This window comes from Numida meleagris, chromosome 1, assembly GCF_002078875.1.
Source record: "Numida meleagris isolate 19003 breed g44 Domestic line chromosome 1, NumMel1.0, whole genome shotgun sequence".
Classification (NCBI taxonomy): Eukaryota; Metazoa; Chordata; class Aves; order Galliformes; family Numididae; genus Numida; species Numida meleagris.
Genome location: NC_034409.1, coordinates 53,903,605 through 53,927,460, shown reverse-complemented (window position 1 = coordinate 53,927,460; position 23,856 = coordinate 53,903,605). Strand labels below are relative to the sequence as shown.

The 23,856-nt window shown below is 45.1% G+C and overlaps 1 protein-coding gene across 1 annotated transcript in view; it reads right to left on the bottom strand.

Annotated features, from left to right (window-relative positions):
• SYN3 (synapsin III) overlaps positions 1-23,856 on the bottom strand; it is a 212,324-nt gene that overhangs the window by 25,225 nt on the left and 163,243 nt on the right. The window contains exons 8-9 of the mRNA XM_021386408.1: positions 11,449-11,511; positions 1,651-1,793 (exon numbers count right to left, since the gene is read on the bottom strand). Coding sequence (XP_021242083.1) covers positions 1,651-1,793; positions 11,449-11,511 — 206 coding nt within the window. The remainder of the gene's footprint in view (positions 1-1,650; positions 1,794-11,448; positions 11,512-23,856) is intronic.

The following is a 23,856-nucleotide window of genomic DNA, read 5'->3' as shown; positions in this document are numbered from 1 at the left end:
TGGCTGTCTAAATTTAAATAAATACTCTGGCTTTGCAAATCACTTGGCGAATTCTGCTGTTTTTGCTTTCTTTGTGAAGAAGCTTAATTTCTCATTAAGGTGTTTCTTGTTCATGGCTGTTTTTGTATGGAAACATATCTCACTTAGCAAACAATTACTTGCACAACTATATTCCCCAGTGAGATTAGCTTTTAGTGTGACTGCTTTCTTTCCTCAATTACCTTGTATTATTTCTGATCGCTGCCTGGATGAGAGTGTGGTGGGTGTGAATAATAATCAGGGAGAGGATACAGTCAGCCTAACTGGGTCTTTGTTTCACATAGGGACAGGCTGGGAGCAGGCTCTGGACCCAACGCTGAGTAGGTTGGCAGGAACAGGGAATTTTAACGGACATTTGATACCTTCTTTCCTTTGGCCAGTTTGAACTGTTGTGAGCCTGATCAGATTTAAAACAACATATCTCTCATTGGGTTCATATGAAGTAGCTGAGTGTCCCACAAGTCCTTCCCAAGAAGGACACAGTCATTATCTAACTTATTTAAATACCTCTGTGCTAGGAATCCAACCAGACAGCTAGAACTGAAAAATATGTGAGCACGTGCTTTTGATTATCTTACTTAACTATGTTTGCACCAGAGCTATATGGCGTGCAACTCCCAGTGTTGCAGGTCTTAGGTAACACATGAAATCTATCTGGTGATCTGAAGAATGCAGTGCTAGAGCTGTCTGCTTGTCCTGAATTTTGCAGCTGGGTAAGGAGTGGTATCGCTGGAGAAGCTGTGCTATTTGGCTTTGCTTGTCTACTCGTTTGCAGTAAAAAGAAACAGGTGTTTTGCTGAGTCATGTGGTTACATCTTTAATTGAGCCTGACTTGACGACTACTGAAATTTGGCTGAGCACTTTTTAATATTTTCAAAGACACCAGTGTTGAGTGTTGCTTTCATGCCGCTCCTTTACTACCCTGCAGAGCAGGGAGGAGCTGTGGGGCACCTGCAGAAATATCTGTCCTCCTCCTTTCCCTCCTTTATATGCTTCAGGGAGCAATCACACAAAATGCCGACTGAAACCCTGCATGGTAGCCAAGTTGAGACCTGATGCTGCACACTCCTCATGCCCTCCTGTGAGCATGGTGCCACGACCTCTGACTTGGGAGGAGAAAGGGCATTGCTGTAAGTTGGACACTGCAGGACTCTATGAGGTGCAGTCAACTCTGATAAACTTTTCAGCTCCCCAGTGCTGTTGGGACACCCCTTTTGTTTATTGCTTCCCCTTTTTTACTGTGTCCTCAGCTGGGAAGGTGGTTCCCACAGGAACACATAGGGAGATGGAGGGTTTTACTAAATGGCTGGATATGGTGAGCCCTTTCACAAGGAAAGGTGGAGGTGGGAGGTGATGGTGAAGATGGTTTTTATAGTGGAAACCAAGTGAAGCTCAGCAACAGATGGAGAAGGTTTTGTTTTCCAGGAACAATGATGGTGATTAACAAGGATAATCAGTGGCAGAGGGATCTGGGTTCAGAGGTAGGAGGAGAACAACTGGGCCATTTTTCAAAGAAATTAAGTCAGCCTCCTGTTCCTGCCCAGACACCGAATGAATTACATCCCCAGCAATGTTTCCCCACATCTCACCCTGGCATAGCCGTGCACTCACATGTAAGCTTTGTAATTGTTGCCAATTTTCTGGATTCGGATGTCATACTTGGAGTCGATGAATGGCTCAGAGGTGGCGTAGGTCTTTGCCATGGCTATGATGCTGGCTATGTCGCGGAAGTCATACTGGTTCTCAACTTTGACCTTGATCGCCAAAAGTTCAGCAAAAACATGACAGATGCAAAAAGAACAGGAATACTTGGTAAGTGGAAGTCATCTCCATGCCTGAATCACACAATGTCAGTTAACACAGTCAGAGTTGAGAGCAGAGCAGGAATTGCATGGTTTAAAGAAAAAAGTTCCCAAGACCAAACTATACCAGAGCAACCCCCTTTTCCTGCCTCATGCACAAGCCCTGGTAAAGCTGGCATCATGGGGAAAGCTAGAGTGTTGCCCAGATGGCTCTTGCTAATGCTCATTGCTTTTATGATGCTTCAAAAAAGTATTTCATCTCTTAAGGGGCATTACTTCATTGAGACATTGGAACTGCTATTTCCCATGTTGAGATGGATGAAAACAGAGCATTTTGGGTGGCCAGGAAATCACAATCAGCGCCAAGAAATCAAGAGAGTTGGTTGTCTGCCATTTCTAGGCTTCAGTTTTCTGGCATTTCACATTGCCCCCTTCCTGATTGTCTTTGAGGAGTGGTGCAGGTCTCCTGGCTGGAAGCAAGCTTTGAAGGAAAAGGTTGTCTCTGGGGGAGCCTGTGGTGCCTAGAGAGATCAGTGAGAGCAGGATGGCATGGGTGTGCACAGGACAGCTGGTGGGGTGTTGGGCTTGAGTCACACTTGGAGATGAGATGGCAAGAGCCTACAAAGTGGAGATTTTCTGAGACGCTCGCTTTTCATGGATTTGTGTTTACCGATGAGAAACGCTCTGAACTTTATCCAAAAGAAAAAAAAAAAAAGAAAAGAAAAAAAAAAAGGAAGGAAGGACCTAAACAGTACAAGCTCTAATGATATGTGGTTTGGGAGAGAAGCACTGAACAAGCTGGACATGGTAGACAACTTCACCTCATTCATACCACCAACCATAGTCTTTAGTCTATTGGCAAAAATCTGTTTTGTGCATCAGTGAAACCCATGTGGGATGCAGGAAGGGCGGATTAAGTGGCAGAAAATGAGCAGTGCTGTGTGAAAAGGGTGAACAAGGGAGTGTCTTCCTTTACATATTACCTATCCTCTGCAGTTTGGTAACATCTTGAGATCACGATTGGGGATTGCAGCCCAGCTTTGCTGAGTGCTTGCTTGTAGCAAGCAGATGGTCTCTGCCCCAGAAGAGCTCCCTGGTTGCGTCAATGTGTATGTTAAAGGAGGGAGATGCCAGACTGTGTGGAGCCGGCTGAAGGAAACACATGCAATGGTATTTGGTTTTTCTTTGCGAAGAACAAACAAGTTGTTTTACATATCTGCCTTCAGCCATGAGAGGGCAGGAGCCATCTTCACTAGAGAACAGAGAACAAGTTAGTGGCTAACCCGTTGTGCTGTTTGGACAGCTTTGTGCAAGCTCCAGTACCAGAAGCTAAAGATGCCGCCACATCCCAGTGCAGAGAAGCTCTTGACAACTGCACAGGTTGCGGGGAAGGTGAAAAACACAAATAATCTGACCCATGTCCATTTCTATAAGTCTGAACAAAGGGAAGAAGGCCTAGCATCTGATTTTCCTCTTGCTGAATGCAGAATACCTCTCATCTTCCTCCCTTTTCCTGTGGCAAGGGTTGGGCTCTTGCTATTCAGGACTGAATGAGAAACAGAGCAGAGGAAGACTATTGTCGTATGGAGGAATGGGGGAAAACTAAGAAAAAAAAAGGGAATAAAAAACCCAAAGGGTCAGTGTGAACCTTTGTATGTCATGTAGGAAAGCTGCCTTGCTCTGGGCTGGGCTTTTGCCTCCTATGTCTGATGGAGAGTACTCCAGACCAGGGGAGCCCCAAGGCTGGGCACAGCTTGCAAAATGCTGGGGGGAGCCATGCAGGCTGGGCAGTGCCAGGTGCTTTTGCTATAGAGATAAATGGGGCTGGGATGTGTGACATTAAGGGGAGAGTGCGACCCCAAGGAGATGATGGCAGGAGGGACCTGAGGAGTGCACAAGGCAGGGGATTACCACACTCTTCTAGACCCCTTTAGTAATCGGGAAAGACAAAAGCCATTATAGAATCACAGAATCATAGAATAGTTTGAGTCAGAAGGAACATTTAAAGGCCATCTAGCCTAGCTCCCCTGCAATGAACAGGGACACCTACAGCTAGATCAGGGTGCTCAGAGCCCCTCCGGCCTGATCTTGGATGTTTCCAGGGATGGGACATCCACCTCCTCCCTGGGCAACCTGTGCCAGTGCTTCACTACCCTCATTATAAAACAAAAAACTTTTTTCTTATATCCAATCTCTTCGCTTTTAGTTTGTGTCATTATGTAATGACCTACTTGGAACTGGGACCTCTGTGGGATCTGACGCAAAGTGCTATGCTTGTACAACAGATGTCTCTGGGCCTTGGCTGAGGCATTTGTGGTCTCAGCCCAGGAGTGCTGGCCCACAAGGCAGAGGAAGGGATGCCGTTTCCCCTCACATGCTGGAGTTAGAGCATCTTGCTGTTGCTAGAAGGAAATTGTATGCTCTTCTCATTAAGTAGGGTCTCTCCTCAAAAAAGTGGTGTGCTACAGGAAGGAAGGGTGAATTCCTTCCTGCTCTCCATCAACACCTCCCTTTGGGGAGAGAGAGGATGAACGTGAAGCACATTTTCTCCACAGGACCTGAGGATTGACACAAATTAAGAAATGAACGCAACAGATGATTCCCCTGGTAGAACAGCACTGCACTGTCCTCTGGAAATAGCTTTGCCTTCTTTCCCAGCCCGTGCCACAGACATTCCCATGGGCTTTTCAGAGAAAGTACCTCGCCAGGTCCCCTTCTGGGAGGCCAAGGCCCTGTTTCCCACCAGGCATCAAAATAATCACCGCACCAAAGCTGAAATCTGAGCTGCCCCTTGTTAATTGTTAGAGCCGGCCAAATCTGACAAAATAACAACTGTGTCCTGGGTTAATGCTGGCTTAGGCCTGGATGCAGTTATTACTTCATAAACAGGAAGCACTCCAGTTACAGTCAAATTAGATTTATTTTCCTGTCTTATCTATCAAGTCCACCATGTTATTAGCTTTCTACGTTTATGTTTTTTATAATTCATTTCCTCCAGACTTGTAACTGTTCTGCACATTGATAAAATATCCATTTTCCTAAAGGAAAAAATCCATGGAAGATAACCAAAGGCAGAGTGTATGTAGTGCGACGCCAGAGGGCATTATTTAAGAAGGGACTGTTAAAAATGAGTATTGATCAAACAGTTACCAATTTACTTAATAAGGGATAAATCTGCTTTCTAAAACAGCAGGTTGGCCACAGTGTGGAAGTGAGAAAAGAAGTTGGAAAGAAATCAACAGGAAGCTATTTTTTCACTCTTTTTTTTTTTTTTTTTTTGCACCCTTCTTAGGATAGATGCAATATCCTATTAGCTGCACAGAGGAGTGCAAACAGCAAGTGCAAATACAGCCCCTGCCCTGACAGCCTGTTTGCTTAGCTGTGCTGGCTGTTTGAGCAGCAATAGGCTCATTCTGGAGCCATCAGCTGCTGTTTGCTGTAGTGTTTTAGTGACCTGTTGTGAAGAGCTTGGGGCAGTGTGTTGACAAATGCCTTTTCTAAGCAAGAAATCTCATCAGGAGAGTCCCTGCTTCCCTTCTGGCCCTCTTCTTCCATGCAGGTGCTGGCAGTGCCCCACCACAATCCTCTGGCTGCAGCAGAGAGGGACCTGGATCTCCAGTGCCTAGTGGTGGCACTTCAGTAGAAGATACTGTGCCCATTCCCATCTGCGGCTTTCCCAGCAGGCATCGATCTTGCTATTCCTGAGCAGAACTGGACAGAAACTTCATAGAATTGTAGAATCGTTGAAGTTGTAAGGAACCCTTAAAGGCCATCTAGTCCTACTCCCCTGCAATGAACAGGGACACCTACAGCTAGACCAAGGTGCTTAGAGTCTCTCCAGACTGACCTTGGGTGTCTCCAGAGATGGAGCTTCCACCACATCTCTGGGCAACTTATGCCAGTGCTTCACTACTCTTATCATAAAAACTTTTTTCTTGTATAGTCTGAATCTCTCCTCTTTTAGTTTGAACCCACTTCCCCCCGTCCTATCACAAGAAACCTTGAGAAAGAGTCTGTCCCCTTCTCTCTTATAGCCCCCCTTTAGATACCGAAAGGCTTCTAAACTTCTACCGCCTCAGCCTCCCAGGCCCCACATCCCCTCCATGCCTCTTGCATACCCTGCATCTTCCTGCACACCACGATCCCAGGGCTGCAGCCTTCTCTCCTCTTCAGCCTAGGCACTGCAGGTATTGCCTCACTGTGCCCTTTTGCTTTCATGAGTGATGTGGCCACATGAAAAAACAACAGTCAGTTGGTTGAAATGTCAGAATTCCAGTAGTTTGCAAGGGCTGGCCTTGCCTTGCCTCACCAAGTGCCATCCAGAGTTTGCTCAGCCTCACCAGTTGAACCCACACCACTGGGGACATAGCTTCCAGAAGTAGTTTCTCTGTCCAAACTGGGCTTAGAGGCAAGGTGAATGTCTTAAGCTGAGCCAGGGCTGGACTTGGCTCTGTGGTGTTTAACTGAGTCTTAATAGGCTTGTGAAAATGCAGGCTCTGAGTGCTTTCCTTCAGAGGAGCTGGCCTGGCCTCATGGAGCTTGGGAGTTTTTATCCACCTTGACCTGCACGTTGCCTTTCTGCAGTGACTGTGCCATTTTGGGACAGCTGGCTCTGCACAGAGGGCTTCCTGCGTCTCTGCTTCCCTCTTCCCCACATCACACCCTCCTTCTCGGCAGATACTCAAGCCAGCTGACACACATTCAGTTTGGGCCTAACCAAATGCGGTTTGCCCTTTGACCCACCTCAAAATAATAAAGATATGCTGAAGTCTTCACTTCCTTATTATCCTCAAACTGAAGCTTTCCGAATGTTACACTGTCTCTACTACATTCAGTCTTATAATCCCTATTAACTTCCCAATGAATAGCTGCTCTCAACCACAAGTCTTGGCAGCTCTGGACCCCAGTATCCTGGCTCAGTCTCCACTTTCTGTGTCCAGCAAAAGGCTCCAGACTGCTGTGCAAGAAATGAGGAAGATGCTCTTGCTATTTTCAAGATGGGTGGTACCTCCTCACTCATGAGTCAGAGGGAACACAGTGATTTGGCTTCTCTGTTCTGAATGTTACATGTCATTATTTGCCCTCTGTGAAAGAAAATATTTGTTCCTTGACAAACCAAGGCAGCTCTTTCCTCCTTCCTTTCCTCTTCAGTGCATTGGATTTTCAAAGCTTTCACTTTTAGAACATTCTATTTCCAGTCCCGAGAGAGACAAGGTGATGAGCTGTCCTTCCTGATAAAAAGCTTGTGGTATTTTTACATTACATAGTGGCTCTGTTTAGTTTGTGCTATATTTATAACAGAAAAAAAAGAGGAAAAAAAAGAGAGAGAAGTCTTTCCCATCCAGTAAGAGAGAAAATAACTCTGACCACATTATTATGAACAACAAGTTTTTCTTCTGCAGTGTAATAAACTCATCTGAGCCAGGATTTGTACTGGAGGAGGCGTTTTCATAATTATGGGGCAGGCATAGAGAGGAGGTGACTCTTAAACTGACCTAATTAGAGAGATCTAAAAATAAAACAAAAGTAGCAATATATGTATATATTTATTAAATTTACATAAATATATGTAAAGCCACATGAATAGAAAGTGTTTTTCCTCTCTTTGCAGATCTGGCAGTTGTTTCTTTCTCATGATCTGATCAGGAAGAGGTGAAGAGGCTCTTTGAGTGACTTTGTAGTGCTGGGCTCTGTTCCTAGGGCACTCTGGGGTCATGTTAACATACAAATGCTAGATATTAACACACTCAGAGCTTTATTTCTTGCAGTGGGCTCTGGCATTACAAGATCTGGAGTCAGGAAGAAGTATTATTTCTTTCTCACTGTAGCACTCACCCTATTCAACAGAGGCCCCCAACCACATCTGGGGCAGATAGATAGGCTCAAACTGCACAACGCTTAAAATGCCTTGACCTCTTGTGAATTGCTGGGTGAACACCAGTTCAGTGCTACATGAGGAAGCACTGCTCCCAGCGTCCATCTGCAATTTTCCTGGAAAGGACCTTGGGTACTATTGGGGAGCTTAAATACAGCTTGAGAAAGCTGTTTGCTGACTCCATTGTAAACCATTACCCAAGTAAATATTTCTGATATTGCATCTGTATCAATACGGTATTGGACTAACAGCACACAGAACACTTGCTACGATTTTCCAGTGCCCGTAAGATAAGGGATGACTTCAAATTTTGGAAGGGGATTAACCATAGTCATGTGAGGGGCTGAGGAGCATGTATCCTGCTTTCAGATAAGTAAATTGTCTGGGGCCCTTTCTTCTCTCTCAGTGAAGGCTATTCCTGGCGCCTCTGCTCAAGTCAACACAGAGGTTGTTGTTTCTGGATTTCTCAATAGAAATTACAAGGAATGCCTTTTATTCTGGATTTATTTTCTTCATCTCCAGCCCACACCTTACATGCACACATCACTTGGCAAGAGCAGTTCTGTCACTGCTGGTATACTGTCATCGCTCTTTGTTCTGACTTCGAATACTGACTGTTCCTCTTCCAAGATAAAATGATCAGAGCCTCTTTCTTACATGTCCTAATGCAGCTGTTTTCCATTTTAGGTTTAAGGATCCTCTGCTCAACTCTTTCATTGAAAAACTTGGTGAATGAGTTTATCAAAAATGTTTTGAAAACATAGGATATTTGAAAATGAAAGTCTGACTATTACAATTACGCTCTTTCTAGACATTATCACAACATAATAAACAGTGCTTCTTACAATGCTATGAGCCTTACGAGCATGAATTAGCAGTAAGCATCAAGTAATCATTGTAGCATTCTGGTCTGTAACAGAGAAAATGAGGAACTGTGAAATGACACAAATACATCCCCACAAGTCAAGTGGAGCTGGTTGGGGAAAAAGCCTTTTCTTTGTCTGGCTCCTGGCCACCACCTCAGTACAAATAAAGAAAAACACTGGACTTCCCATCTTTGCTCATTCTTCTTAGCCTTGGTGCCTCCCATTCTATGTGATTTTATCATTAATAAAAAGAAAAATGTAAGCACTCCCTTGACAGTTTCTCCTGGTGATGAGATTGTAATCTGAATGCTCACATCCCTTGAAGCACCCATTACAGGTACAGGTACATGGCTCTCTATCTTGACATCATTTGCTACAGTAAGTACTATTTTTAATGCTCAAATGTGTACTTTGGCTAACAGGTTGGTTATTTTATCCTTTGTTTCTTCAGTCCCTGCTTTTATACAAAACATGACCTGATGCCGATGCCTTGTTAACTTTTACTTTCTTACTCTCATCCAAACCAAGAGCAAACCTCTCTCTTTTCTTCCTATGAATATTTTAGAGATAATGACCTGCTATTTCTTTCTGTCATCTTTACTTCTGAAGACCAAGAAATCTTTTATCTCTCTATAATCTCTCTATTATACTCTGTAATCTCCTTATTATCACTGATTATTGCTTTTGTGTTATGATGGTTCAAATCACCATGTCTCTAGGAAACGTTTCCCTTCTGAGTTACTTAGAAGGATGTTTCTTATTTATTTCTTTATATTTTTACCTCTAGGTGTCACTTTTCCAGTCAGCCCATAGTTCTGCTTTTCTGTATTTCTGACATTTTCTCTCTTAGCCCCATAATGAACTCTATTGTCTTACAAATAAAAAAAAATCCTGTTACTTGTATTCTAAACCGATTGACTTGTTCTTTATTTTCACTTTCTCTCTTTTCTTTTATTTTTTTTTTCTCAATGCAATGAATCGAACAGGACTTCAAGAAAACACATTTAATCAGCCTCAATTTACCTTCAGGCTGTTTGTGGCTGGAGAAGGACCCAAACTAAAACCATAAGGTCAACAGCCCTTCCTTCCTGTACCTTCCCCATTTACTAAACAGAGAAGTGCCCAGTGACACATCCAGACTTTGCTAGTAGTCCCTAAATTTCATAATGGACTGAAGTAAACTTGGCCTCAGACCTGTTCTTTCTTCTAGGATGATGGCTCTCAACAAATCTACATCTGGAACGACTTCTGACATAACCCACTTGTACCACTGCATATAATTGGGGCTGCACTTTGAATAGAAACCCTCTTCCCCTATAGCTTGTGACAGCAAAAACCAAGATCACTGAAGAGTAAAATGGAAGAGAATGTGAGAGGTGGAAGAAGATCTGCAGTGGGGCAAAAGACAACAGCTTCTGAGGAGTGTTTTGTCTGCAAACTCTGCTTAGGGTGGGACACTTTCCTTTGATTCTTTCCTCATTTCTGTAGCCACCCAAGGGTCTATGTTGCAAAGAGAGATACATGAAGCCCTCCTTGCATTACAGATGAAACTGCATAGTGGCCACAGAGATCCAGAATTGCAGCAGGACTAAAAAACCCCACAGGGCTGCAGAGAACTTGAAGCCTTTCATCAGAGAGAGACTTCTTCCTCCTGATTTGTCCTGTTAGCAGTCTGCTAGTGAAATCCTTCTTGGGGACACATTCAGCAGCTCGTGCTGCAAGCTGCTCAAAGTTGTCTGTATGTAGTCTAATTCAATGACACCTCTGCCTGTTTAAAATACAAAATGTCAATATTTTAACAAACTTTTCCTGCTTATTTAAATGTTTGATGCTAAAAGCCACCTCCACCATTTGCCCAGGGATCCGAGCCCACTTCCTCTCCATCAGCTACCATCCACACATGGGAACACTGCAGCCACAGCAAGGATGATTGTGAGTGCTTCTGTGTGTGATCTAGGAAGCTAGAAAGCACTTCTGTTTATGGATTGCAAGCAAACAGGCTGTACCAGGCTTAGGGACGGTGTACCTATGTATACTTTTCAGGCAAACAGTGTGAGGCAGGGAGGAGAATGGTCCACTCTAGGGAAGTGTTGTGACAGAGACATTGGTTACAAAGTTCATGTGCCACTCATTTGCATCAGAATTCCCTAATTCTGAACAGATCATGTTTTGGACAGACAGAGGATGCTTTTTTAAAGAGGTATATGAAAGAAAGAGGAGGCGAAAGTGCAGCAGGAGCATACTGGTGATGCCTTGCTGAAAAGGGAGCCCAGGCATCCCCAGAAATAGGAGCTGGCAATTCACTGGGGGAATACAGATCCTAGCGAGCCTGGGAAAAACAAACAGGTCCTTCTGGGGAGCGAACTGTTTTTCAGGATTCCTTGGCAGGCGACCAGCCACTCTGCTTTGTAAGGTCTTGTTCTTCCTTGCAAGGAGGAAAAAAATAGCTGAAGGGCTCCCACTTCATTGAATAAGGTCATCGTCATGCGCTCAGAAGGACCAGCGCTGCTGCGCCTCATTGTGAGAGCTATGGGGTGTAGCTGCACATTGCAGGTGCTTGAACAAACAACATCACTACTTTCAGGAGAGCAAAAAATGTATAAAGGACAAGCTTAATGGCTCCTGCCCAGCCAGCCTTCCCCTGCTCTTCAGAACCGCCTCCCACACCCTGGCAGCTTCCAGCCTGACACCACTGCCCGGCTCTGTGCGTGACAGCAGCAGGAGGCCTTTTCTCCCACAGGAACAGCCAGTACCACCCAGATAGGCTGTGGGGAGGCTTAACTCCCTGCTGGCTGGTCACACGCAGGGAGGCTGTGCCACACAGATATCTCTTTCCTGAACTACATGTATTTTTTCCTTTACTTACCTTCCCCATTCCGGCATGAGCATGTCCCAGCTTGACCACTACAGGGAAATTCGGAGTCGTGAGCTGAAAGACAGAAGGAACTCATTAGTCTTTATTTCCAGCCATTGTATTTGAAATAGTTTACTTTCATTCAGTAGCTTTTATCCCCTGCCTAGATGCTGATGGGAAGATAAACAGGTCCAATAAAGACTGCCCAGGTGGCAGCACAATAAGCAAGTGGCTCTTCGCTGGGACACACGTGGTCGGAAACGGAGGACGGGCAGAACTCCTCAGATCTGACCCTCTTTTGCTGCATGATAACAGTAACCTCTAAAACCTTTTTTTCCCCCCCACCACGTACGTGTGGATGTGCATATACTCATGTGCGTGTAAAAAACCTCCACCTGCCAGCGTGAATACATGAACACTTTCAGATGCTGAAAGCATTTGAATTCTAAGAAAGATGAGGGTTGTTTCTCCTCTCACACAGACTGCTTTGGCCTATAGCGTGAGTGTGTGCAGTCCGTCTGCAGCTCCCATTCCCACCCCTCCAGCAGTGGCGGGGGAAGGCGAGGGGAACAGGGGCCAGCTCTTGGGTACAGCTCACAAAGTCCATCTATTCATAAAGCCTCTCCCTTTCTCCTCTAACTTAGGGGTGGGTGTAGGGAACAAAAGAGAACAAAGAAGGGCTGGAATCAGCAATAAAAATAGAAAAATTATGTCATGTCTTCACTCTGGCTCTTGTGGTGTTTACATTGGGTAGGGTCTTGCCATCCAAGCCATGCAAGTACATCTTAATGTACATCTGGGATTTTACTTGGAGAAACCTGAATTATCCTCTCTGCCTCCTGTTCCCCAGCTTGTGCAGGGATTCACTTGTAGGGATTGGCTGAGAGTTGGGTTGCACAGACACGTAGGAAGTGCCCAGTGCCAAGAGAGTGACCTTGTCTATCTGATCTATCTTCTATCCCTTTGATACATAACACATTAATTTTTATTGCATATTTTTATTTGCTTTCATGGGAAGTGCTCTAAAAGAGACTTCTGTCTACCTAAATACCTGAAGCACTGAGCTCTATTCATCAAGCAGTTAACCTGGAGATCCGGAGCTGAGTTTTGGCTGATAAATGGCTCTCCTATTTATTTAAGTTTGAGAACAGATAAACAAACTGTTCTTGTGCTAATTACCAATTGTCTGTATGGACAGGCAGGCGCTATGCCCTAAAGATAGAATGGTGCTGCTGTCTCCATCTGCAACAGCCCGCTATAAATAACAAAATTAGTAACCAACGCCAATGTTTTGCTATTCAGCTGCTTATGTACAGGAATGTCACAGGAGAGGGGAACAGTGAGTGCATCGCACTGTCAGACAACCTGTGTCACTTGTGGAGACATTCTTCAGGCAGAAAGCTGGAGGACCTGGTGAGGCCACAGCTTGAGTGCTGTGTTCAGTTTTGGGCCCCTCACTACAACAAAGGCATCAAGATCCTGGAGCATGTACAGAGAAGGGCAGTGGAGCTGCGAGGGGTCTGGAGCACAAGTCTGATGGGGAGCGCCTGAGGGAACTGGGATTGTTCAGTCTGGAGAAGAGGAGCTCAGGGGAGACCTTATTGCTCTCTACAGTGGCCTGAAAGGAGGTTGTGGTAAGGTGGGGGTCAACTTCTTCTCCCAGATAACAGAGATAGGATGAGAAAGAATAGCCTCAAGTTGCACCAGGGAAGGCTCAGGTTGGATATGAGGAAAAATTTCTTCTCAGAAAGAGCAGTGCTGCACTAGCGCAGACTGCCCAGGGAGGTGGTGGAGTCACCGTCCCTGGAGGTGTTCCAGAGCTGTGTGGACATGGCACTGAGGGATGTGGTTAGTGGGCATGGTGGGGATGGGTTGGTGGTTGTGGTTGGACTAGGTGACCTTTGCAGTCTTTCCAGCCTTAATAGTTCTATAATTCTATGACCCTCCACTTCATGACATGGAAGGAACCCTCAGCAACAGTATGTCATAGTGCTGGCACAAGCCAGCAGTCCTGTGACAAGAGACCCTGTTAAGGGGCCTTCCTGCAGCCCCACAGTTAAGATAAGCATACGTTCAGGCACATGAGTTTACACTCTATTTCTCCTTTGCCTCTCTAGTTTATTGTAAGAGTTTGAAACTTCATTAGCTGCTGGCACCTGTGTTCTAGCAGAGGGCTGCACCTGAGGATAGGACTATGGAGGGACGGTGCCAGGCCTTTAGCTTTGGAAGATGAAAGGGAGCCCAGCAACCAGGGCACCCACTTGTTAGGGCTCAGGAGACCTGGCCTGCTTCCCAGCTCTGTCTGCTGTGCCCTGTGCACACTGCTTGAGCCAAAGGCGATGGCTGTTCCCAGTGTGCAGGAAAAGCAGGCCACAGGTTTCATGCCCCTGGCAAGGGGGTGAAAAAGTGCGTGAGATAGATAACGTGGTATCATCAGCTCCAAGCGGCGAGGCAGGAAGCCATGTCCCTGCTGTTCCAGCTGTGTGCCCTACCTGCAGGTTCTGCTGAGGGAGCCTGGCCCGAGCACAGGGCCTTGGAGTGGGAAGCATCTGTTTTCCTGTGTACATGCAAAGAAAGTTTGGGATCCAATAAACAACCCAAGTTTCACGCTAGCCTGGGAGAAACCACAGGCAACAATAAAGCTCTGCTCAAGTCTCTCTCCTTCTCTTTTCTTCTTGGAAATGTGATGTCAGCTTTCTTGGTAAGGCTTTGCCTCATCCCAGCTGGTGCCGGAGTGGGCTGGAGCCACAAGCCACTTGGGCTGGCCGTGGTGCCAGGGACTGGGGCTGCAAACATGCGGCAGCCTCACCAGGAAAGCTGCAGCTCTAGGGGAATGTCAGCACAGGGCTTGCTGGAAATTTATTTCCGTCACCGAAACCCCACACTGCTATAATTGCTGTGTACATGAACCTGCCTTATGGAGAAAGCAAAGAGAGAAGGGAGTGTATGCATTTGGCTGGATTTCACAGTGGGTGTATCTAGTGATAATGGAGTGCCCTGAGACTGTGCTGAAGTTAAGTGGGAACAAAAGCTCTCAATAATCCACAGGACTAAAGAAACCAGAGTCCACAGCCACCTGATATGAGAGTTAGGATGCTGCTGGTTAGGTGCTGGACCTAGCTCTGAGCACCCTGATCTAGCTGTAGGTGTCCCTGTTCATTGCAGGGGAACTGGACTAGATGGCCTCCGAAGGTCCCTTCCAACTCAAACAATTCTGACTCTAAGTGGTGCAAGTGATGTGGGCTAGGCCAATCAGTGGAGATACTGTGAGACTCTACCACATCCTGGCTGGGATTTCTGTTGTAATGAGGTGGCCAGCCAGAATACTTGGCAAGCACATGGATGGACAGGGAAGGTGAAGGAAGAGAGGATGTATTACATGTGTCACACACAGACGCGGAGAGAAGTTCTGGGGGTGGCCACAACTGCCACAAGAGCAGACCCCTGAGATGTGGGTTTACACAGACTTAGTCATAGATTTCCTGGGAAAGAAGATGCTTATAATCAAAGGATAACACCAGAGTTTAATAAGAAAGACATGTTTTTAAAAAAATGATGCAAATAAATGTCTGTGTCTTTCTGTATGTTTGTTTATGTTTCGTAATGGCCCTTTTTCTTGGAGAAATGGGGAAAAAAAACTTTGATGCTTGTAAAATGTGCATGGATTGTTGACAGGGCTGGTATAGAGAATGTCTGTGGGTTTTGGAGTGGGACTATGGCACTGCGGCTAGCTCAGCAATCAAACATGGAAGTGTTAGTTCATACACACAGCTCAACCCTTGGAATTATTGAATTAAAATCCTATAAATTGATTCCCAGATGCTGTCACACAAAAGCGTTGAGATGGCGATGCTTACAGATGTGTCTAGAACTCAGTGTACGGAGTCAAGTGGGAGTCTGAATCCTCAATTAGGGACTCAGCAAAGCCACCTTTGGTTGGGGAGGCATGGATGGAGGACTTTGATGGCCTAAAGCAAGTCATTTTAGCCCCTGATTTTATGGGCTGTGCTCTGTGTGTAGTGTCACCGCAGAGATAACTCTGCAGTTAATCAGTATTTTGGCAGTGATGTGTGAAACTGAGTGCTGGTATGCATACATTAGCCTCTATTTGAAAACACATGGCTGTAAACTATGACACTTTCCCCTTTCGTCTCTGCCCCTCCTTTCCAACAAATAATGGGATTTTCAGTACTTCTTGGAAGTGCACAGTTATCTTCTGTATTTCTGGTGGAGCAGTAGAACACAGGTGGATATAAACAGACCTTCAGGAAGATATCATAGACAAAACCTGATCTATCACGTAAGTACAATATTTTCAAGTTTTTTGCTTCACTGAGGCTCTCAAGAAATGCTGGCCGCAGGCCTATTGTTTACTATACTGTCCTGTCCATAAATAATGCTGAATGCCACTTTTGGTTTCCATGCTCAGTTTCATGCATTAGTTCACATTATCCATATCATACGACACACCACTTCTAGTTTCCAGGGGTTACTCTTCTGCAGAGATTTTCCAATCAACATTAATAATGTTGATTGATTAATAATAACTAACATTAACACTCCAGGGAGCAGTAGCATCACGGTTCATACTGGGAAGGGTCTGGGGCAGATGGGAAAGGGGACAAAAAAACTTTAGTCTCTTGGCACCAGTATGGTATCACCATAGCATCTAGTGTTTTCCAATCAGGCCTGAAGTCTCACTGCACAAGGTACTGCAAAGTTTTTGCTTCACCCTCCCCCCAGACATAATCCTGGGATTTATTTTATTTTATTTTTTTCAAGCTTTTAAGCTGTAAAACTGACTTTTCTGTTTATTTAGCTGTTTTTACTTGTAGGATGACAGAGTCTGGTCTGGGCGGGTACCTAATGGGTTATGGGAATGTTGCTCATGCCCTTGAGAGCTGAATGTTGAAAGTAATGTGTGTGGCACTTCCCTGGTGTCAATTAAGTTGGAGGAGCAGTGAATGTATACGATTTTCTGTAAAAGCACGCAGGCTGATTCAAACACAGAGGAAAGTAATGATGTCATGACATGACGTCATCATGTTTATGGAACGATCTTACTGAAGGTCTAAGCTAAAGGTCAACACTGATTACATGTTGGCCATGCCAGACGTGGCAATGTCAGGGCTATACAGTGAAATATGGAGGAGGAGAAAAATTACTGCTCCCTGTTATTCACTTGCTCGCTCATGTAATCACCAAATCCATGCAGAATGGCTGACTCAGTGGATTAACACTTTGGCCCCATGGAGGTTTGTGGAGACCAATGTATGATAGACAAGTCCTTCTCTGCTGTTTGCCAGATCAAAAACAGTGTGAGAAAAAACAAGCAACAATAGGAGAACATATTGAACAATAAGAGCTGCCAGCATTCACATCTGTGCTCTATTAAAGACACGTGATACAGATTCCTTCAAAGCACACACGTGTGTGTTCATTACTGTATAATAACTGCAGTGCAATGAAGAAAAATTCATTAGCTAGGGAGAGAGGCCATGTTCTTCCAATCTAGTTGAATTAAACCCTGAGGAGGAGTTGGTATCCTCAGAGGTCTCCGGGGGAAGGAGGAGATGGGAGTTATCATGAGAAAAGTGCTGAGATTCTTGTGACAGGAGGAGTCCAATCATAGCCGTATCAAGAAGCACTGTGCAAGGTAAGATCCGAAGCACTATGGCAGTTGGTAGATTGGGAGGTAGCAGCATATAGTAAAAAGGGAGACAGCACTGCCTCTTAGGATGGGGTAAGTTTTACAGAGCTTTTCTGAGCTGGGGTGATGAAATCAGTGCTGCGGGCAAGGTAGATGACTTGGCAATACTTTCGGTAGTCTGTAAGGGAAGCTCGTAGGATCAAATGGGAATAAACTAAGACATGGCACAAGGCACTGTGAGGCCAAAGGCCAGCATTTTATCAAGCAAGTGCAAAGTTTTGGAGGTGTCACAAAGAATAGGCAAGAATGAGGTTGCTAATAACAAGGCTGTGAGGAGAAAAAACATTCACTAATTTGAAGGGGACATTGCTGCTACAGGCCTGAGAGGACCAGGAACATGTGCAAAGCAAAGGGTTAGATTTAAGACGCTTTAAATGGGTGGACTTCTGCTCATTTCATTTAGTGCTGGAACCAAGACCTCTAGCTTCAAATGGAATGAACATATTGAGTAGTTAGAGGGAGATATGGCAGTTCTCAGTGCACTATTAAGTGAAGTCAGCAGTGCCTTGCTGTGAGAAGACCCTTCATCGTGGTAAAAACCTCTCCTTTGATCCTATCACCACTTCTATAAAGCACAGCACATACACACAAAAGAAAACCTAACAGCAGCATGACCCAGTCCCCACATTCTCAAGGGAAGTAACCACAAACTGGTGTTTCAGGGCTCATAAAACTTGCTGTGGTTAGAAGCAGGTGGAAAGGGTTAAGCACAATGAGGAACTTTTTGTCATTAATGCCACCTCTAATGTTACTGGAACTTCTCTTCCAGTTGAGACAGGATGCCTTTGGGTTCCCAGTGGTCCCTCCCTGCATTTTGGAGGATGAAGAGTGTGAGCATGTTATATTATTCTCATTCCCTTGGTGCTTCCAGTGTGAGAATTTTATGAACAAGTCCAGGCAAACAGATGCTCAGCAAAAAAATAATATAGCATATTTGTGTGTGCTTTTATGTACATGCATATCTAGCAGTTCTGCTCAATACATTCCCATTACCTCTGAGAGGAATACAGGCAGGTTTTTAAAGGTCATTATGAGTACATGGAAATGTTTAATTTCTTAATGATTGGGGTTTGCTTATCCTCTATGTGTCACCACTGCCATTAAGGAAGCCTCTTGTGTTTCCTCACTTGCTAGGAGAGTGAATACATTCTGATGTTAAAAAAATCTGTACATGTTTTTTTGCTAGATGCAGTGGGAACAGAAAAGGAAGGTCAAGAGGAAGCTCAGGAGTTTTGTCTTTCTTACTCTGGCCTGAATTGGGTATTTTTGCCATGTTTTTCTCAAATCAGAAATTTCCTTTCCCCACATCATTGTATTGCAGGGGGAGAGATGGTGAGTGCCAGCTGTTGATAAGTTGGAGAACTCTCTAGGAGTTTGCTTTTGATGGGTTACCTTTGGGAAAACTGTAGTGCCTCAGGTGTGGTAGAAGTTCCAGGAAGGAAGTAGAAGGTACAGGAAGGAAGCAGAGGGACGAAAATGCTTTCTGAAATTATGCTGGAGTCTTCAAAGCCATCCCTTGTCCAAGAACCCATAGGGTTCAGAAGACACTGGACAACAGAGCTCTTCCTTCACTCAGAAACCTGTCCCTTTTTTGGAGCAAACTCTGACTTCTCACTGATTTCACAGTAACCAGCGTAAGATTTCTTTGGTGAGAACAAAATTTTCCTGATCTCCACAGCGGAAAAACCCTTCAGGCACAGGCCCCGTGGAGCAAGGCGGCCTTGCTGGAGCTGATGGCTCACCCATTAGCGTGGGTCTCTAACCTCAGACTGTGTCCAGCTTCAGATGCATTCCTGCCTCCAAAGGGCGAAGCAGATGCATTCCCAGCTCTCACACCAAGTGAAGCTGCATGCCCTGACGGCAGTGCTCAGGGAGTCACACCCTTCCGAGGGCTTGGTCGGGATTCCACAACCTTCTGCAGCACATCTGAGAGTGATGCAGCTATGCCAGTGCAAAATGAGAAGTGGGCCGTGGGCTTGTCAGTACATTCAGCAAGAAATACTCTTCCTGACACAGAAAAGGCCCTGATGTTTCATTTCTGCTGTAAATGTGTCAGTGACCACAAGTGGCCTTGGCTGACATTGCCGTGTCAGTCATTGGAAGAAAGAGGCCACAAGCAATGAACCATGGATGTTGCCTGGTAAAAGGAATGCGATACCATGATCTGCTGGACCATGTGAAATCCCCTCTAGGCTCCTGAAAGCTGGTGGGTGATGGATCATCACTTCCTTCCTTCTTGCCATTCTTTAGCACTCGGAGCTATAGAAGCAGCAGCACAGGGAACCAGGCAGTCCCTGTCTGGCTGTTTTGGAAAAATCCATGGTTTATTTTTATAATGTTTTTAAAAGTTTATGGGACCAGCACAGCAAGTAATCATAGAATCACAGAATCTTAGACGGGCTTGTGTTGGAAGGGACCTCAAGGATCATCAAGTTCCAACTCCCCTGCCACAGGCAGGGTTGCCAGCTGCTAGATCAAGTACTACATCAGACTGCCTTAACTAATGTTCCAGAGCACGAGAGGCTTTGGACATAGAAAAGAATGAGGAAGATGGGAAGTGTCACCCTGCAGCTGGTATCTCAGGCTACACCTATACCAATAAATTAAGCAATGCCATAGCAAGGACAATGGCCTTGAATTGCCTATAGGGATAAAACCCCCCAGAATTCCCAAGCACAACATGGAAACCAGCATGAGTCTGCAGCCTTTTTCTGTAGGATATTTTGGAGTTTTAATAGTACAGCTGTGGCCAGACCATGCCTGAGCTGCCCTGGCACTACATGATTTGCTACTGTAAACACAGCCTATGTCTGTCTCACAGGGCTGTGCAGCAGAATAGTTTTTATCTCACATTATGCCATATCTGTGTATGCTCCCACATTTGTGTTACATTTTGGTTGTACAGATAAAAGGTCTATCACGTGCACAGTAGATTTAAGGTGCTATACAACATACCATTCCCATATGATAATTTTCACTGGCTACCTTTTTCATACTGAATTCACAGTGGCTGCATTTTTCACCTGCCACCACACGTATTTATATCGCATTTCTTTAGTCCTTATTTCTTTCATCTGTTGACCCACAAACAAAAAAAAAAAAGTATTACCTCACATGAGAAATGTTTATGCCATGGGCCTAGTTTGCCCTATTCTTCAGCCAGATCTTATTTTAAGCATTTTGAGCCCTTAGGCTTATGCAGGAATCCAAATACTTTACCAAATGGCCTGGCAGTGAGATACACATGCCCTGTGTTTTGTGGTCACTCCAGCTTCCTGGGTCTTAAAAGTGGGGAGTAAAGGTCTTCAAAGGCGTATTCCACGGACCCATCCCCTTCGTGGTCTGCACACGGCATTGAATCCTGGTAGCAGCTCTTCAGAGTCCTGAACTTGTAACATCTTTTGTGGGTACCCACACCAGATGGAGGCCAAGTGTGAGCTTTGTTCTTTCCATATTCTCATTCTTGTGCTTCACAGTTTCAAGTTTCTTTCTTCAGATAAAAATCTCGTAGGTTTATCCAGACTAATTTTTGCCTTATGTTAGAGACACTGAGGACATGAAAGGCAGCCATTGTATTCTATGATAGAGTTATCTCTGTGTCACTTGAGAATCCTTAGGAGCTTTCAAATGGCAAGTTTTTGGTAGGAGCCAAAAAGCATGGGAAGGGAACCATTTTGCCATCTCCCCAAATTATCTGGAGGAAAAAAAAAGGTTTTAAATGCAAATGCTGTAGCAGAAAGTTTCACGTTTCAATGATTCTGTGAATGATCACTAACTGACTTTTTTAGTCCAACAGGAAAATGAAATGCTTTCAGCCTGTAAAAGGAAAGTATTCCTTTTATGCACTTTATTTCTGCAAGTTTCATTCATGAGGATCACAGAATTTGGCTTTGGGTTAGGGAAGCTTTGAAACCTCTTGAGCACTGAGGAAACCTTCTCCTACTCAGGCTGTAAGGACGTAGGCCCACAATGGCCATCTGTCTCCCTCTCGTGGCTCCTTCCATGAGATAAGACACGATCCTGCTGCAGCTGTTTCCGAAAGATGTCAGAGCTTTCAATAAAGTGGAAGAAAGGCATTACAGGGGTGTCCTGTGTGATTACCCTACATGCAAACTTCGGCTGCACTTCAGTGATAAGAGGAAACCCAGTTTGCCATTTTGAGTCAAAAACGGCCAAGGAGTTGAGCAGGCTGCACATCGGACATGGGCAGTGTTATTTTCAGCTGGGACTGGCTGCTGTTGACATCTTTCCCAGCTGTAACAAGAAAGGGGCGCCTCAAGTGAATGCATTCAGAGGAAACAGAAGAAACCACTGTGTGGGTCAGCCTTTTTCATCTCACAGCCACCACCTCGGTCAGCAGCGTTTTTTCCCAGCTGAGCACACACATTGATGTATGGCAGGCTGCAGCGGCCAGGAACAGCGAGCAGCAGGAAGCAGAGAAATTCCATTCGCAGTAACACATAGACCCTCTTCTTTAGCCTGGGCAAGCCTGGAGCGGTAAAGGATGCTGTGGTCTCCATGAGCCCACTCCTTCTGTTTTGTCTGGAGAGAAAGGGTTCGCCCTTTACTGGAAAAAGAGGTGGAGACCTGAGCTGATTTCATCTGTGAGGCAATATCTCCACTTCTCCGGGATAAATGAGGCAGATGTGAGTGAGCTGGTCCACGCCTAGCGAAGGAAGGTATTTGTTTCTTTCCCAGGCTGTCATGGGATACAGGTAGGATTTTGGAATGTGGGCAGGAGCCAGCATGGAGGTGCATGGGCATGTGCTCAAAAGAAGGGCATTTGGCCAGCTGAAGACAGGGACAAGCACGAGAAGAAACAGGAGCAGAGGCACCACTCACTTCTGCTGCTGTCCCTCCCCACTATCTCACTGCTGCACCAGCCTGGAGCTCACTCAGAGCAAAGCCCAGGACTAGTCCTGTAAGATGGGTACTTGTTTTCTTGTTACAGTTCTACCTCTTTTCTTCCCATCAGACCTCATGTCATTAAATTATTTCTCCAAACTGGCTGCCGAAGTCCTTCATGGTGGTTCTTGTTTTATTTCTCATGGATGTAGTGCCAGCACCTCAGAAATGCAGCAGTTGAACTCTGATAACCATGCTGATAGAACAGTTGCTGTTGAAATGTATAGACAGAACTTCAGGGGAGTGGGAGTTCCTTTCAAACAGAGAATTAAAAAAAAAAGCCTTTGTATTCACAAATTAAAAATACTTGTTCACTCAAAGAAGCTAAATCATACCTCAGTCTGTGTAGAATACTCAAAACCTATGAGATAAAACCTAGTCCCACGTGACAGAAGCCAACTGGGCTTTTCATTTTTTCTTGATTTTGTTTCTGAAACTCTGAAATCAAAGAGAGTTGTCTAGACTGATCCTGGTGGACTTCTCAGTTGATGGGTTTTTACCCATCAATTGTGGGTAGGACAATGGAGAAACTGTTAAAACTTCCCATGCAGGGGTGGCTCAATGAGAGTAGCAGGTGATCAGGGTATGCGTCTGTATTTTTGGACTTCGATAACGAGGCTCTCTGATTCTGGACCTTGAGGACAGGGTACTATTTCATATGAGTTTTATAGACAGCCCTAATTTCCTAAATTAGTTTGTCAGCATTGTAAATATAAAGCAGTGCACACTGAATTTGTCTCTAATTGTGGCATTGCTGTTGTGTTGGGTTGGAGACTTTAACTTTCTCATTAGTACTTAGCTTTAGGTTTTTGCGAGAAACCACAGCCTTCAAAAGCTCCCACTCCTGTCCTCCTATTTTTGACTCACAAGGTTTTAATGGATGAAGAGAAAGCAAAGAAAGCTTTTGGTTCTCGAACCATTCAGCAAACCTCCGGCTGGCACTGGCATTGTCTGGGAACCCTTGTGGGGATGAAAGCAAATTCTCTACAGATGTGGCCCCTTCTGAGGCTGCTCTTTGAGGCCTGTTGATTCTCAGAACGAAAAGCACGTGAGGAGGGTGGCTGGCAGAAAATTTCCATGAAGGGCTCTGAGTGAAGTTATTTTAAACCGATCCTGCAGCACACAGGGCTAGTGATAGTCCTTGGTGGGAAGGGTTCCCAAAAGCATGAATGCTGCTGCGCCCCTTTGTACTGTAGTGAATTTTTCAGTAACCTCAACTGAACAGAGCTGGCATGCCTGCTTCACATAGTAGGGCACTGCGTGGAGATCCTCTGGGCTGATCAGCTCATGAAGCACACTGTGATGCAGACTCACCAGTATGGAGCTGGGAAACGTATGGTTGGATGAATGTGGCAAAAAAGCCACATGTAGATGGCTTATGCAGGGACAGCTCAGTTGCTTCTGTTCCCAGAACTTTCTAGGGAGGGGGACGGGAGTTAGCACACATGGATCTGAGCGCCTGTCTGTTTTTGGTCTCCACCCATGAGAAGTTAATGGTGCAAAGCCATCTGGTTGGGTACCTCTGTGCCTGCTGGGAAGATATGCTCAAGGAGCACTGATGAAAAATCCTGCCCTTTCTTCCTAAACCCTCACAGAGGGAGTTTATGAGGCATGATATGCAAACCCTGCCCCGTGAAAGGATTAACTGGCTCTCAGAAACTGGGAGTGGTAAAGGTGGTCCCTCCTGAAACAAATCCCACTGAGAGTATGATTTCTGATTAAATTGAGACTTTGCATAGTAAAACTGTAATGAGGTAGGAAACTTGATTATGTCTATCAATCCAGTCATCTGACATCATGCGGCT